This window comes from Mytilus trossulus, chromosome 10 (assembly GCF_036588685.1).
Source record: "Mytilus trossulus isolate FHL-02 chromosome 10, PNRI_Mtr1.1.1.hap1, whole genome shotgun sequence".
In the NCBI taxonomy this organism is placed as follows: Eukaryota; Metazoa; Mollusca; class Bivalvia; order Mytilida; family Mytilidae; genus Mytilus; species Mytilus trossulus.
Genome location: NC_086382.1, coordinates 35051084 through 35069474, shown reverse-complemented (window position 1 = coordinate 35069474; position 18391 = coordinate 35051084). Strand labels below are relative to the sequence as shown.

Below are 18391 nucleotides of genomic sequence, written 5' to 3'. Positions count from 1 at the left end.
TGATGTTTTCGAAAATCACATTTATAGTCACAATATTTTTTATACTTACTTTCCCGAAATATTTCTGTACACTCTTTATAAAATCATGTTTTGTTCGATTGACAGTAGAATGGATAACAAATACACTAAACATCATGGTTACCACCTTACAGGAGATAACAAATCCATACATACCGTCATTTTTGTACTTAACCATGTTAACCAATATTCATCGGAATAGGTTTTTCAGTTCTAACCTATATTTTAATATTGCATTTTTAAGTCACATGACTTGTTCCAATCCCAATAACCGATAATCAGAAAAAGTGCACGTGATTGCTTTACAATCAACATTAATGTACAAACCAGTTTTCAGCGATTTTCCATAATATTGTTCACATCGAATGTTGGCAGTATTTGGAAGAAAATCTATAGAAGTAAAAAGAATACACTTGATTCTTTGGACCGCTATCGTGTTTAATTGAAATCGAATTTTATAGTTTTAAAACAGTACTTAATTCCAAGTTCAGTTCAGACGTTTCATTGATGATCATTCCGCAAATCCTTAATACTAAATAATTCAAGAAATTTTAAGTGGAATAAAATCGCCCGCAGGGAAAAAACAGTAAACGATGTCTGGTAAGACGATACAAACCGCCGGCATTTTTAATATTGGCAAGTACATATAGGTGTTCTTCTGGTAACAGAAGTAACAAAAGTTCCTCAAAGGAAAATTAGAGTGAACGAGGAGCACGACCCCACACTGACGCTAACCCATAACTTGAATAACGCTTCCTCTGTTCTCGGAGGATAAAATTCAAAACTAGTAACAGTGATGAACCAGCCGCTCTGGTTAACAAGATAAAGCCATTTATAAAAAAACACAACTTACCTGTGTTACCACACGAGGATATTTAAACATATGGTCTAACGTAGAATTATAGGGTCATGTCCCCCTGTCAATTTGCCAGATCCCGCCAAATGAGAAGGTCTATACACACTCATCCGCAACGAAAGGAGTTTACTACACAGTACTGAAAATAATTGAACGCAGCAATTAGGAAATACTCGTACATTGACCTATAATGGTTTACTTTTTTAAATTGTTATTTGGATGGAGAGTTGTCTCTATAGCACTCGCACCACATCTTCCTATATCTATCGACAGTCAGAACTTGCAAACGACTCTTAAGCTCCCTGAACATTATTTAAGAAAACATCATTACCTACTACAAGTGCACTCCGTCATGCCTGAACAAATCTCTATCTTGAGCTTTTATATTTGTATGGCAAATAACAAGGCCATGATTTAATTCTTCTTCGAATATATATATAACGAACAAATGCATTAACTCGTTTACGAGTCGAATTGATTGCCACCTGATTTTCTGCCAAGTGCCAGTATCTACTAGGTAAAATTTCATTCCATACCAATGAGAGATTTGGCGATAACACATATGATCGCAAAAAATCAATCTTATCTGCGCCATAAGCTCTTTTCCTTTGGTTGCTGGTGGACGTTTCGTCCCCGAGGGTATCACCAGCCCATAAGTCAGCACTTCGGTGTTGACATGAATATCAATTATATGGTAATTTTCATACATTTTATGTTTACAAAACTTTGAATTTTCCGAAAAACTAAGGACGTTCTTAAATTACCCCCTGGAGTAGATTGCTTTAGCCGTATATGGCACAACTTTTTTGGAATTTTGGGTCCTCAATACTCTTCAACTTTGTATTTGTTTGGCTTTTTAACTGTTTTGATTTGAGCGTCACTGATGAGTATTATGTAGACTAAACGCGCGTCTGGCGTATTAAATTATAATCCTGGTACCTTTGTTAACTATTTACACCACTGGGTCGATGTCACTGCTGGTGGACGTTTCGTTCCGAGGGTATCACCAGCCCAGTAGTCAGCACTTCGGTGTTGACATGAATATCAATTATATGGTAATTTTTATAAATTTTATGTTTACAAGACTTTGAATTTTCCAAAACAATAAGGAATTTTCTTACCCCCAGGAGTAGATTACCTTAGCGTATTTGGCACAACTTTTTGGAATTTCGGGTCCTCAATGCTCTTCAACTTTGTATTTGTTTGGCTGTTTAACTGTTTATATCTGAGCGTCAATGATGAGTTTTATGTAGACGAAAGGTGTCATACCACCAATTAAAAGTCCCTATCTGTTCAACCAAATTTTACAATTTTCACAGCTTTCTAAATATTTTACCTTAAGTTTAACTTCATAGAAACCAGGTATATCCTGAATCCTACATGTACCAGCTTTCTACATGCCAATTTTCAACAGGTGTTGAAAATCATATAAAAAAAGAAAAGGTGTTCCGAATAGAGGTACCACTAAAAATAACCCCTGGTTTTCTGGGTATCTTAAATTAGTATACTTTGGAGTGCATTAATCCTCAATTTTGAATGCAAACTCATAAACAAGTAAATTTTAGCTCAAAATGGTCTTAATATATTTCTCTTTCACCAAAAGTTTCATTTTTGCCAATTGTCGGTTAGTTTAAGTAAAAAATTACATCAAATGCACTATTTTTTGTCCGAGTAGGCCTACTTTCACATACATTCTAAATTTGAGGGAGTAATTGGTGGTATGACACCGAAACGCGCGTCTGGCGTATTAAATTATAATCCTTGTACCTTTGACAACTATTTACACCACTGGGTCGATGCCACTGCTGGTGGACGTTTCGTCCCCGAGGGTATCACCAGCCCAGTAGTCAGCACTTCGGTGTTGACATGAATATCAATTATATGGTCATTTTTATAAATTTCCTTTTTACAACACTTTACATTTTCCAAAAAAGTAAGGATTTTTTTTTTCTGCACCAGATCGTAAACTATTAGGCGGTTGCCTATTTCTTTTGTAAGGTTTCATCTGTGTTGCGGATGGAACTGGCTTTTACAATAATTAAATTGATCAAGCTCCCGTTCAAACGTTAGAAATTTAGAAGTGACGTCACAATACGCTAACGTCACGTGACAGACACGGTCAAAGTTCAGAATGCAAAGAAACAAAGGGGGACTCGAGAATACATACGAAATTATAACTTTTATTAAACTTGTATTATCAGTAAACCGATAAACATTATTATCTTGATGGTCTGTTGGTATAATGCCAGACCAACATTAGCTGCATCATCTTCGCTAGCCAAGAGTTACGATCCATTCCCCTAATCTTCATACAGAGAGGAGGGGAGTGAATAGATACCCTTGGCTAGCGAAGATGTAACTACATTGATTGAAACAAATACCACTTGTGTAAATATGCCACTGAGAGGTTAACTAAAAAAAATATGTCATTAAAGGTTTATATTAACCTTTTTCAACCATCTTTTGTAAAAGTCCGCCTGTATATAATATATATATATTTTACTGCTAGTGATCCGATGGATAAATCTGTTGTACGGGTTAAGACGTACTTATGAATATAGTTATTTCTGTGACTGTATCTTACATTAATTTGTAGGATCCTTTACTATAGATAATTTAGCTGCTCTGTAAAAATAACATTTTCATGCCTTATATATCATGTAATGAAGTACGCGCTTTATTAAAACTGACATGGAAAGGTAGCACCCGGCCACTAAAATCTTCATTTTTAAGCCTATGTGGTCGTGTTGTCTAGCGCGCTGGTTACAGTGCAGGCGATTCGGTGTCTCGATATCTCAGTAGCATGGGTTCGAATCCCGGCGAGGGAAGAACAAAAAATTTGCAAAAGCAAATTTACAGATCTAACATTGTTGGGTTGATGTTTAGACGAATTGTATATACAAAATGTACACAGCCATGTACGGCTAGTGATCCGATGCATAAATCTGTTGAAGAGTTGTCACTGGTTCATACGTACTTATAAATATGATTATTTCTGTGACTGTATCTTACACAAATTGGTAGGAACCTTTACTATAGATAATTTAGCTGATCTGTAAAAATTACATCTTCATGCCTTATATATCATGTACTGTAGTACGCCGCTATATTAAAACTGACATGGAAAGGTAACACTCGAACACCGAGAGCTTCATTTTTATTAAGCCCATGTGGTCGTGTGGTCTATCGCGCCGATCACAGATCAGTCGATTTGGTGTCACGAAATCCCAATAGCATGGGTTCTGGCGTATAAATTATAATCCTGGTACCTTTGATGACTATTCGAATCCCGGCGAGGGAAGAACAAAAAATTTGCAAAAGCTTTACAGATCTAACATTATTATGTTAATGTTTAGACGAATTGTATATACATAATGTACACAGCCATGTATCACCATAACTTTACTAATAGTCGTGGACATTACCAATACGAGCTAAACATATTAATACCTTTGTCAATAAGTGAATAATATATCGCTTCCTGTACAGACTTTTATCAAACATATATATTGCGTATACTATACATTTATTTTGTAGTTATGTTTATCGTAGCCTGATTTCACCTTTCTGTTGTAAAATAATTACTGTTAGTGAGGTGTGTGTCTGTTATAATATTAAAATGATGTGTGGTTATAAAGAAGAAGTCTTCGATTTTCAGTGATGTACAAATGAAAAGGCCGTGTTCACATTGACCTAAATTCGGTGATGTGTTAGTGTAACTCACACGAAAACTAAACACAATTGCGTTCTCATTGACAAAACTCAATGTTTACATGTAGTTTAACTCATGTTTTACCTACACACAGTCGATAGTCGATGTAAGCCTTGAGTAGGTTAAGTGTACACAAAAATAGGCATTTAGGACATTAGTTTTATCGTGTATATATTTAAGGAGGAAACTATTTTTGATAATTATTAGTTGTCTAAATTTTACAGATTATTTTTTGTTAAAAAAATTTAACGTACTTTATTAACCCCTAATCCAGACTCAAAGCAGCATCATTGCCGAACCCATAAGGCAGCAACTAATTTATTTTCGGGGGGGGGGGGGGGCTATATTAGTTGAATATAAAACATAAAAGCAAGGGGGTGGGGGTGGTGGGCTATGGATGTTTTGGAAACAAAAAATGTTTCAAGTTTTTGGCCCTGAAAAAAAATTTGTTTGTTTCACCCTCAGCTGTCACTATATATAATGCTAATAATTTCGACTTGTCACCAAAGTTTGTCCTGAAAAAAATTAATAGCTCACGCCCACCTCCCCCTCCACAAAAAATGAAGTAAATAGTTGTTGCCTTATTCATTTGAAAAGGTCTTCCCGAATCGACTTGACGTACACAGAAATATTCGCCACTGGTCTTTACTCAAAAAAAGATTCACGCATAAATGTACGACTAAAAAAAGTGTGAGGTAAATGATATGTTTGTCTAGTATCTCAGATCCGTTAAATAACACGTAAAGTAAATTAAAAAATCGTTACCCTATTCCTTTACCAAATACTCCTTGGAGAAGAAATACCATTTGAAACGAACAGAAAAGATAAAAATGTAGAGATCCCTAATATCTCAATTCTTTTTTCTCGGCTGTAAGAATGCTGTTGCATCTAACGTTTTCTAATGCGTTATCGAGACATCTTTAGTATATTCAAACTACTGCAAATTATAAAAATGGCTTTCATGAAGTAGCAACCACTTAACTTAAAAAAAGTGGGAGGGTTATTATTTTTATCTGAGTTAGATTTTTTTTTCGCGCGTACGTTTTTAGTCTTTTTTTTCGATGCTGGTGATCAAATACTTTTTTTTCAATATTTAACACTATAATGTATGGGGAAACTCTTGATTCAGAATATTTTTTTTTTATCATCTGTATGACCATTTTTTTTTTTTATCAAATTGGGGATCGGAATATTTCCATTCCCATCCCCCACCCCCTTTTGAAGTCAAATGGTTGTTACCTTACCACTAGAAAAATTTTCCAAAAATTTTGAATTCAGTTCTACGTAATGAAAATTTAAATGACATATAGTTTACAAGTGGAAACAAATCTTATGTACAGGTAGCTAAACAAGGTGTATAGATGTGAACAAATGTAATGTGAAACCAGTGTACACTACACTAAACTAATTGTAAACATGTTTACTCTTCACGGCGTTTGGTGTGAACATGGCCTAAGCTGCACCTGGTGTTTCGGATATCATTTAGGTCATTTTTGTCAACGGCCGTAATACATGTATATATATCAGACTTTTTGGGGCTTTTGGAAAACGTTGTTTGTGCTGTATTTAAATCCCTTCTGAATACCGTTGCGATCCCTAACATCAGTGAAGAAACATTAATTGTCGAAAATCCGGATGGATATGGTGTGCTATCTTTTGCATCTCATGTTTGTGGTATACAATGCTTTCTGTTTGGTATTTGATTTATGTATCATGATCCACTTTGTTACATCTTGTGATCAATTTATGTGGCAATCGTCAATGGCAGTCAGAAGGGTTTAAAACATCAGTTGTTCGACCTGCTAGTCCTATGTGTTTCCAAATTATTTATCAGCATATTTCTTTCATTTATAATGTGGGCATTAATGTACTCCAGAAGCGGTTTTTGTAATGACACAAATGAAGTGCCCGTTATGATGTAGTGGCGTTACTTTTTTTTTACTCCAATATACCCCACCATACCTCAGTTTACCTCATTATACTTTAAAAAAAACAGTTTCAGCATAATTGGATTGAATAATAAAATCATATAAAGCATGTTCATGTTATTGCAACTAGAGACCATAAAGAGCCTTCTCTCTCACCTTGGTCTATGTACAAACAAAGGACACAGATGCATTCATGTCAAAATTGCGCTTTAGTGATGGTGATGTGTTTGTAGATCTAACAATGTCTAACTTTACTGAACATTCTTGATACTTACAATTATCTTTATCTATAATGAACTTGGCCCAGTAGTAACAAAGGAAAATATTTTGTAAAAATTTACAAAATTTATGAAAATTACTATAGTTTGACTATAAACGGCACAAATAACCCCTTAAGGGATCAATTGACCATATTGGTCTTATACTTTGCTATACAGTATTGCTGTTCACAGTTTATCTCTATCTATAATAATATTGAAGATAATAACCAAAAGCTGCAAAATGTTCAGGGTTAACAACACAACAACGGGTTGCCTGATTGGTCTGAAAATTTCAGGGCAGATATATCTTGGCCTAATGAACAATTTTATTCCATACGAGTTGCTCTAAATGCTTGGTTCCAGAGATATGAGCCAAAAACTGGTCTTTACTATATGTACTATTTTAAGCCATGTCAGCCATCTTGCTTTGCGGGTGGGGTCATTGGACACAATTTTAAAACTAGATATCCAAATGGTAATTGTGGCCAAGAATGGTGAAATTTATAATCCTGGTACCTTTGAAACTATTGTCTCAGTAGTTATAGAGAAGATTTTTGTAAAAGACTACAACAATTCCAAATATTGTTAAAAATTGACTATAATGGGCAATAACTCCTTAAGGGGTCAATTGTCCATTTGGTCAAGTCAACTTATTTGTAGATCTTACTTAGCCGAACATTATTGCTTTTGACAGTATATATCTATCTATAATAATATTCAAGATAATAACCAAACACTGCAAAATTTCTTTAAAATTACAAATTCAGGGACAGCAGCCCAACAATTGGTTGTCTGATTCATCTACATTTATTAGAGCAGATACATCTTGATTTGATAAAACATTTTATCCAGTAAGTTTTGCTCTAAATGCTTGGTTCCAGAGATATGAGCCAAAAACTGGACTTTACCATATGTACTATTTTTAAATAGACGGCCATCTATGTTAGTTGGCCGGGTCAACGGGTACATTTTTTCAAACAAGATACCACAATGATGATTGAAGCTAAGTTTGGTGGAGTAGTTTTAGAGAAGAAGATTTATGTAAACGATAACGACTGACGACGGACACCAAGTGAGCCAGGTGAGCTAAAACAACAATACATGTATTTTATTTTATAAATATATTTAATTTTAAATCACTTTTCCGTTTCCTCGTAACTTGTTCCGTTCTTGGCTGCCGCTTATGATCATACTTTGACTTTTTATCCCAATATACCCCAGTAGAGACAGTGTCAATACAATTTGACAATGTATGATATTACAGGAATGATATTAAATCCAGATATATCATACCACTGGCGTGACCCAACAGTGTTAGAGTTAGTGTTTTCTGTCTCTGTTCGTCCATCAGCGGGATTCAAACTCACACCTTTGATACACTACAGCACCAATCGTTTAGCCTCATGTTTAGCTCTCTAGACCATTCGATCACATCCGCTTTATAGAAATATAACTTCAATAGTCGTAGTGTTACCATGTCACAGAAGGCGAATCTAGAGACAGACATAAAACACGTGTATAAGCGTGTGTAGATATTAGATTATTATATACAAATATATGACAGTACCATGTTGTGACTTAATCGACAACCACTAAGCCAATAAAAAAGGATATACTGTATGCACATATTTCTTTCCAATGACTCTTTAAACTTTTATTTTATATTAATGCATTTCTTAAAAACATAGACGTCCATAAAGGAGTGTTGTAAGAAAATATTTTAGGTGGACTTTAAAAGTCAAATTTATTATTAGCACCACCACGTACGACTAAAAGTATTATTAGTTATACATTTAATTTACTTTCATTTGCAAATTTTAGGTAAATTGTTACCGGTATGTTGAAATGAATTCATTGGTGATTTCGATCGTGTTTATTTGTTAGCAGATTTATTTTTTATTGATTTTGTTGGCTGAAACGGTTTTTTCTTACAATGTTTCTTAATCATGTTAATCTTTTATTATTTTTTTGTGCAAACATCTCTTTATGGGGTGTAATTTTCTATTTTCCCTGACTTATTTGTAGATCTCAATTTGAAGGTTTAAATTCAATTCAATTCAACCCTTTTTACAAATTGAATGTTTCTCTCTTTTTATTACAATTTCAAGATCTCTCAATATAAAAACTATAACGGTAACTGACATTTAAGAGGCAACAAGTCTAAAATTGCTTGTCCAATTTACCTGACAGTTACGTTGGAGATAGACACTGACCAGATGACAATTATCGCTAAATATAAATTTTGCTGTGTTTTAGTTGTTTTTAATACTATGTAGGTGACCCGACCCTTACGTTGTCCCTATAAATCAAATAAAAACTAGACGATGTGCCTTTGTATATATATATGCGTGTTTTTTTATTAAACATGTTACATTTCTATTGTCTATGTATTGCATATGTTATTGTTGATAACAATATTATTTGCATGCTATATGCACACCTTGGACCCTAATTTGGTAAATAAGATATTTCATTCTATTCTATTCTGTTCTATGTTTTAAAAGACATAGTTTTACAGATAATATTTTGTAGTGGTAAAATTAATATTCCGAATTTGATTTTGATAAATATGGTTACTGACGATCCAGGTAACTTTATCATGTGTATCATCAATGTTACCTATCTATTATTTGATAATTTCGCACACACCTTTATTTTTAAACCAAGGTATTTTCTTTTTAAAAATAAAGTGACAAAGCAAGTTACACGCAATGAAAATTTAAATGTCTGTTTTAGTACATTTTTCTTTCAGACGATTAGTGCGTATAAATACATAAAGTTAAATTATACTAAAATGGGGGATAATTCAAACCTGGAGTGTCTGTCTGATTTTTCTACGGGCTCTGATACCATCGTCAAAAGAAACCAACAATTATGGGATGCATTAAACACACAGAGGGATCAGATAGTTTGTCTATGCACATCAATTATACAAGTGATAGTAACAAGTGTTAAACAACTTCAGGACGATCATGATCCAAAGAAGATATTGGACAAAGAAAATTTGAGAAAAACTGAACATGATTTCAATGTGTTTGTTCGTCTACTTACCGATGGACTTAAAAAATTGAGAGAATTTTCAGTGAAATGTCGGGAGGTTAAAGTCAAAACATGCAACCAATCTGGTAAATGATTCGTTTTTAGTTGTAGACTTTTATATGCAAATAATTATGCAGATATGTTCAAAATTACATTATCAGTTTCTTGTTATTTTGTTCCAAGTTATTTTAATTTATACATTTCTTAAAACGACAAATAAATATAAATACATTTGTATTAATTTGTATTGTTAATCGAAAGTATGAACGAACTACACGTAGGACGCAAACTATTTTTGAGTGTACAATCTAACTTATTTTAAGATTTTGGGGTTTTGTAGTCTAAAAATAGAAATTGTGTTTGAAAATTTCCAATGAGTTTTAAATTTTCTTTGCTCGACTGGTTCTCTTCACATTGTCATACGATTATCAGATAAGCGACTGTCACAATTTTGTCTTGGTCCATTATAAATTTTATTCTTATTTACGCACGCAAAATCAAAAAAAATAGCAATGGTGTTATAGTCTAAACTTATGCTGCGTATACTATACATTAATTTTGTGGTTGTTTCTATTGTAACTTAATTTAACCTTTCTAATGTCAAATAATTACTGTAAGACAGGTGTGTGTCTGTGAGAAGAGTATCTTACGCTAAGACTGGTTTTACTCATTTACACATACAGTACCATAGGCAATGATTATTGATCTGTAATAATATGTATAGTTAACAAGTAGAAGTCTTCGATTTTCAATGATTTAAAAATTGATTAAGCTGCACCTCGGATATCATTAAGTTCATTTTTTACCAAGCCCGTAAATCCTCATCAGGTACCATATCCTTGTACAGTTATAATTACTATGTAATTGCAATTCGATAAGTTCTTGCTGTGGTAATATCAATTGAAGTAGTTTCTTTAGGGAACGACATCTGGTGAATCTGCAATATCATTATTATTTTGTGACCTTTCTTATGTAATTACTCTACAATTGTTTACCATGTTTACTGTGATCGTAATTGTGACGATGCCAAGTACTACTCGGATAGAGACATATCTTATCCATTGTTATCCTTATATGAGAACCCATTGAAATCAGTTGCCAAATATAACGATTGTTTTATTAAACCAGTTGTTGATAAATTTTGGATATACACACAAGATGCAACTTCCCTTATAAACAAATTGGGAAAATAGCAACTATATTAATGATAATCTTCATCATACTGAAATTTCTAATGCAATCGACAGAGCAAACCATTAATTCTACTTCAATGTCTGTAAAAAATGTGAAGTATTTTCAAAACGCAGAACAAATCCTAAAAATAATTATGTCTGTCAGAATTATACAACTGTCTCAATGATACCGTAAAATAAGATAAAAAAGTACTTAATGAGAAAACACGAAAGCCGCCACACAAGTCTTTGGGATTTGAAAAGGATTGTGTGTGTCAAAAGCTTCATTAACAATTGTCTGTCTTTTGTCATTTTACATACATTTGCTTAAAAGAAAAAAGTCACCATTTCAATCAGGAAGACAGTCCAAACTTTTACATGGCAATTAACATTCTGTATGTTATTTGATAAAAACACAAATTCAGATTTTTTTATCGATATTTCGAATAGTTATAAATTCAGTAAAAAACATTCTGAAAAAAATATCTGGTGTTGCTTAGTTTTTAGCGAGGTGTATATATGTCATGAAAGTTGGATAATTGATTGCATCCTCGCGATCATTAAAGATTGATGTAGCATGCATATGTCTATAAATAGACCTATTCAGTTTCTTAATTCTGAATCACCAACCTCATAGTACCTGTGCTTTCATAATGTTAAACGGTTTACCTGTTAGTGCTAAGGACAAGTGTTGTTTTTAATCATGCATCAACCAATCATTTGACGATCAGAAGCTTTGCATTGTCGGTTGTTTTTGTTGCATTTCAGTGTTTCTGTTGTTTTATTCTTTTCTTTTTATATAGTTGATAAGTTTCCCTTGATTTCAGTTGGTATCCCGGATTTTTTGTCAATTGATTATTGACTTCCTAACTGCGGTATACTACATTTGCCTTTATCTATTTATGTGTTTTTTGACCTCAAATCAACCTACAATAAAGTTTAAAGGCTTTACATTTTTTCATGAAATGGTCCGGCAAGTTTAAAAGTGTTAACACATATCTTTGCCGTAAAGGGAACCTAGACAGAAACAGTTTTTTTTTCTCAAATAAGATGTCGAATATATTCTCAAGTTTCTAATAAATTACAAGTCGTATAAGTGATCAGAACACATAATTTTCCTGATTTGTACTTTTTTTGTTATGCATGTACAATGTACCTTATTGTGTGCTTTTCATTTATCTTTTTAATGACTACAACTTTATATTTTTGGAAGAGTGGATATCAATCTGTGAAAACTCATATCTTTTGGAAATTTTACGTGCTAGCCATCTAATTGTATAAATTTGTAATTTTTTATATTGCAAAATATAACAGAATCACATTGTAATGTAAACATTGATTTTATTTCCGTTCAGAATCCGACTATACTGAAAAAGGATCCACGTCAACAAATGAAGATTCAAAACAGAACCTAGTACAAACAGAAGAGCTATTAAGGAACGACCAAGATGAAGACTCAGAGGTCGTCTATAAGAATGGATATGAAAAATTTCCGTTTCCAATTGACTTGGACCTTCTGGATATAGGGGATGATGTCCTTGGGAGAGTGAGTAAAAAACAATTGCAGTGTAAATTTTAGCCTTTCAGGTTTTATTAATTACTAATGTAGCTTATTTAAAGGAAGGCATTAAAAAATATATAGTTTTCTTGACTTGGAATAAAAGATTTCACAAAATGTGAGAATAAAAAATAAAATAAATTGTTTTAATAGGTTTTTTTTTACTATTTTTTTCTACTTGTTTAAAATTTGGTCGGAAACTGATTATTGCTGTTGAATGTGTATTTTAATTTTTACCCAGCGGTTCTTGATATGGCTTCCTAAGCATACCAATCTTTATCAGTCACGTTCAGGACCGATAACCCTGTCAATGATATTGGCTAGTATACAAATTGAATGTTGAAATGTATGCAATAAAATATTTTTGTACACTAGTTGAAATTTCAATATCAATATTTTTAATGCCTAGATTATGCTTAAAATATCGAATTAAAAAAGTATATGTAAAAAATCCTATGCAATGCAGTCTCGTTTTGTTTTCTATCAAATATAAAACTTTAATAAAAGTATTTTTTTTAAACAATTATAATGAAACATTGATATTTGATTTTTTTTTTATCAAACAAAAACTTATTGAAGTGTTTTTCATAAAACTTAGATTATCTGCAAGTTCTGTCTTATATATTTCTTTGATGTGTACAGGGGGACGACAAGACAATAAACATTTGTACATTTCAGAAATCTTCTAAATATCACAAGATCTAAACTCCTGTGTTTACAGGATTTAATGTCACCTGATGGCTTTTGATTTGATACAATTCCTTAACATTATATATAGCTGATTTTTTTGGTGTTATGAAACATTATATCATAATCCCAGCCGAATCTTCCTGTTCATGAAGGGACATTTACTTTAAAGGTAGAGAGCATTTATTTTTTTGTATTATTTTTTTCTCTGGAAACAAAAATATTCCAAGGAATATATTTTTCAAAATAAAGATAAATTATCAAATGAAATGGGTGAAAAACCCTAAAAAAAACAAAATGTATATAAATTTTTATGTTAACTATTCTCTATGAACAGAATATTTGAGGCACAGTATATCTGTAAAAAAAAATGTTACTGCTAATTTGAATTCACTTCACACTTAGAACAATTTTTTTTTATCAAGAAATTTTGAATAAAATATACATAAATATCAATAAAAAGAAACCTAAGAAAGCGAACAATTCTGTATGAAAAATAAGCGTTGATTAAAAATAAATCCGACACCTCCAAACAAATCCCAAAATTTCACTTTGTCGTTTTAAATTTCGTCGTATTTCGATATATGTTATGATTTTGTCAGTTTCTCTTGAAGAAATGAGCTTATAATGCACCCATGGTACTTACTGACTCTCTTAATTTTTTTTATCAAACTAAACTTACATAGTTTGATAAACTATTTATTTTTAGAAATTATGTTGATGAATTCAGTCTGGATGTTCAAAATGAAGACTATTGATTTTATTTGTATACTTTTTATGTACCAATGATGTGCGCATTTGATATTAGAACATGAAAGCAACTTAAAAAATGATTCGGATAGTAACCGTTATAATATTGAGTATTGGGATTCGTTCACAAGGAGTTATATTTAGATTATGTATTTAGGGCCATTTTAGTGAAGTGAGAAAGGGCAGTCTTCAATTTGCTTCTAGAGAGACGTCTGCACAGGTGGTGGCTGTTAAGGTTCTGAATAGTAATAATACTGAGAGACAGTTTAGAAATGAGACTGGAATCATGAGAGAACTTGAACACTTAAACATCATTGCTTTTATTGGAGTTAATAAAAAAAGTATGTATAATTAAACAAATATCTTACAAAAACAGTTTTCGATATCGTGGATACTCCTGCTAACCACTACATGTCAGCTTTCAAATTGTTTCTTCCATTGATATTTTGAAGATTTTTCTTATCTTGAACGTAATGTGTATGGCTTGATATTATAATGAATAATTATTTATGAGATTATGGAAACAGGTACAAAATGAGGAAGAGATCCCAAATCCATAATACAGAAGACAAAACATATATCTAGAACAACAAATACACAAACAGTCCTCAAAAGTCTAGACACATAACCTGATAATTGGGCTACACTAACCGTATTTAATTTAGTCAACAGTAGTTTTATTGTCTACTATACGAAAATATGCAGTTAGCGTCTTTGTTTTGAATAAATTATATGCTATTTTGAATTATTAAGTTTTTTCACGTTACATATATGTAATGAAACAATTTGAATTTCGGATCCTCAATGCTCTTCAACTTTGTACTTGTTCATGTTGTTTGGCTTTATAAATATTTTGATATGAGCGTCAATGTGGATCTTATGCATCAAACATTTTTGTGTGGCAAAAATTAAAGTTTTGTGTATCGCTTATAGTACGATTTTGATTTTTTTCGTGAACGTAACTATTTTTTAGTGATTGTAATGGAGTATGCAGACATGGGTTCTCTGCAAAAATACTTATGTACCAGAAGACGACAAAAACAGCCACTTCATCTTTGTAGAATGATACAGATTTGCATGGATGTAGCAGCGGTAGGTTGCACTCTTAAAACATCATTGCGATTATAATGATGATTTTGCCACAATTCTAAACATATGTCAACCCCTACGAGTGCGGGAGTTTCCTGCTCTGTTGACGACCCTTCGTTGCTGCTGTTTTCTTTTTCACATCCCCATCTCGACTATCAATTTTATTTTACTTTAACTTTTTATTAATTCTAAGGAAGCAATGTTACCAGTACATGAATATATTCACCCGGATATTGATGCAATTGTGAAGGGAGGGGTAGTAAATATTTTTAGTATAAGTTGAATTCTTAGAACTTCGGCTCATGCAAATGTTGAATATTTGTCACACAGTCCTATGTTTTGACCTTTAAAATAGGATAGTGCATATATATAAATGACATAGTTTGCAATCTAGTATATAATCTTCAACGATATATCATAGTATAAGTGGTACACTTTCAGCCATAAAAGGGATCTTATTGGGAAAAAAAACATTATCTGTATTTGGACAAGTGCAATCTATGCTTGGTGAACAAAGAAAACATGTAAAAGTTTACCAAATCTTGTTTATTTACAGAGATTTGAAAGAAGTTAACTAGAATACAACATGTATAAATTTTATAAATATTTCACGGGGATTGAGAAATCCTAAGCCTTAACTTTGATTACTCACTATAAGTTCACTATTTACAGTAAACATTGTTAACCTGAGGCGCTGTAAGCAAAGTTATCTTATTATACATGCAAATTTGTATTTTAAATTATTTAGAAGTGCTTATATTTACTCTTAGCAGTTATTGAAACTAATAGACAATTGTTGAATATAAATTGTTGTTAGGGTGTTCCTGTCCTGAAGGAATATCAAAAGTAAGCTGTAACACCTTAATTGACTTTCTTGTGACTGTAGCATTACCAAATTCCAAATAGAGATACACATTACCTCTTAAAACAATCTAATTAAAATATTGATCGTGCTCTTAAAACTTACAATAAAGTGTTCTATCTTAAGAATGCACTACATATTCCATATTCTAAGGAACAGAATAATCAGGGGGGGGGGGGGTAACTTCGATATTTTTTTGGTAGTGGTGTGCTATTTGTGCATCAAAAAACGTACCCATTTTAATATAACATTCACTGAAGTTCAGTACCTATAGTTATATAAATATTTAAGAAAGAATGACATATACTAATATATACAATATTTAAAATATGACCCATGCTTCTATAAGTACTAACTCATCATCACTCATAATTCATAAATATACCAGCTACCCTTAAGTTTTTATATATGAATTGACATCGTTTGGTGTACATATATTTTATCGTTATATATACGCCCGGATTGTTGGATTAGTGTGTAGAACATACCCCAAATCAATATAAAGTTTTCAAACGTAAATGCATTTTAATATAGGATGTCATTAAAAAGGAGTTTTTTTTTATATAAAATCTCGCAAAATTATGACCCATATTTTTGGCACATCCCCGTATACCCAATAATAGGAAGTTAACCACCCCCCCCCCCCCCCCCCCCCCGTGAGAATATTGTTAATAAACTTAACAGTCTTTGATAGAACTGTGCAAAATGCTAATAAGTGGGTTTCATTTAAAATGTCAACCAGATGTAATGCAGTGTTTTCCTGTCACGTAATGTTGTTTTTATTACGTTGAATTGCAGGAGGTTTGGTTGGATAGCCCAATCCAACCAACCAATTTTTTCTAAAAATTCCTGTAACAAGTAGGGAATATTGGGGTTGTTATTAAATATGTTGCTTTATGACTTTGAACAGCGTCATTCTACTGTTCTTGTTTTTCAGATAATCTTGAACAAGGTTTGCTTTTTATCCATTTTAAACAAAAAAAGATAGTCTTTGTTGAGGTAAAGCCGTTAAATTCTACATTAAAGGGTACCCGTAGACAACATTTCCTTTGACACATTTCATGACAGTCAAATTGGTTCAATTGTGATTAATAAATGATAATAGGACTTAGGACAGATTTTTAAATAATTTTGGAACTTGGAAAAATAATTTCCTCAATAAATCTTTTTACCTAACATTTCTAAGAGATAAATGCATTATGTCTATTCAATTGAACTTTTGATTTAAAATTATTAAAAGATTTTTCTTTTTGAATTTTCCTTGGAGTTTGGAAGTTTTGTCATTTTCACTTTTATTGTACTAAAATAAAAACCTGTGCAATATGACTACCTTACCATAATATATGTATATTAACATACAGCAGCAGCAAACAGTACATCGTTTTTTTCTAAATAAATATTACACAATATTGTGCAAGACGTGTTATTCGTTTACTTTCTATACAAAAATCTTGATTTGGAAACAATTCTCCAAATTGAAAATCTATTAGATTTTGTTTTCAGGGAATGAAGTACTTAGCAGATTTAAGAATTATACACGGGGATATAGCAGCTAGAAATATTTTACTAAACTCAGATTTTCAAGCAAAGATAACAGACTTTGGACTTTCAAGACGTTTGGACAAAGGATCATGTTTTGTCAAAAAATTAGCTGGCGAAATATCACCTATTTGGTGGTAAGTGTTAATTAAACCTATTGCTGAAATGAAATGTTGCAAGTTGACAAAAGAAGCAAAATTGGGTTTGAACTTAATATTTGGAAGATATATAGATAAGGTTGTAAAGACAATTAAAAATCAATCACAAATCGTTCAAATAAGACCACCTTAAGTTTACACGTTATTATTATATCAACAAATTATTCACAAAGTATCGGTTGATTGTTTAAAGGATTTTTCTTTTTAAAATATCATGACGGGCATCAACAAAAACACTACAAGATCATGTCTCAACTTTGAGATTTTTACTAGACATGAAGGTGATACTGAAATGCTGCTACACGGAGAAAAAAGTTCATAAAAAAAATGAAATATATGTTTTGTCATTAATTAAATTATAATCCGTCTCTTACTATAAATTGTAAATTGCCAAATGATAATCATGATAATATGATATAAGAATATCTAGTTTGAGTGCCAAGGAGACAAATCACCACCCGAGTAACAATATGTAAAATAAAACCATTATAGGTGAATGTGAGGTCTTTAACACGGAGTCTTGGTTCACACTGAACAGCAAGCAATAAAGGGACCCGAAAAAGAACATGTTTTTTTAATGTTATTTCAAGTTAGCCGTAAATAGAGATGACTTAAAACACCTTTCTTTCTGTTGTTTAGGAATGTATGCGTTAATAATTATAATCTTTACAAAATCTAACAAATTAATCAACCTTGTAGCTTGACAAAAAGCTCAATTCTTATACTTTTTGGATATTTTTTGTTTAGTTTCTTTTGAAAAAAA

At 32.1% G+C, this 18391-nt stretch overlaps 1 protein-coding gene across 1 annotated transcript; it reads left to right on the top strand.

Annotated features, from left to right (window-relative positions):
- The first annotated feature begins 9568 nt into the window (after positions 1–9568).
- LOC134687853 (ephrin type-B receptor 3-like) lies at positions 9569–17611 on the top strand. Its single transcript, XM_063548312.1, has 5 exons — positions 9569–9899; positions 12341–12531; positions 14138–14321; positions 14954–15072; positions 17435–17611. Exons 1-5 carry the CDS (start codon positions 9569–9571, stop codon positions 17609–17611), a joined length of 1002 nt encoding a protein of 333 aa, XP_063404382.1.
- The last annotated feature ends 780 nt before the right edge of the window (positions 17612–18391 follow it).

Bases quoted from the DNA above. Each gene is read 5' to 3' on its own strand.
- LOC134687853 (XM_063548312.1), top strand. From the start codon at position 9,569: ATGGGGGATAATTCAAACCTGGAGTGTCTGTCTGATTTTTCTACGGGC. The intron at 9,900-12,340 runs GTAAATGATTCG...ATTTCCGTTCAG, and splicing joins CAAAACATGCAACCAATCTG to AATCCGACTATACTGAAAAA. The intron at 12,532-14,137 runs GTGAGTAAAAAA...TTATGTATTTAG, and splicing joins GGGATGATGTCCTTGGGAGA to GGCCATTTTAGTGAAGTGAG.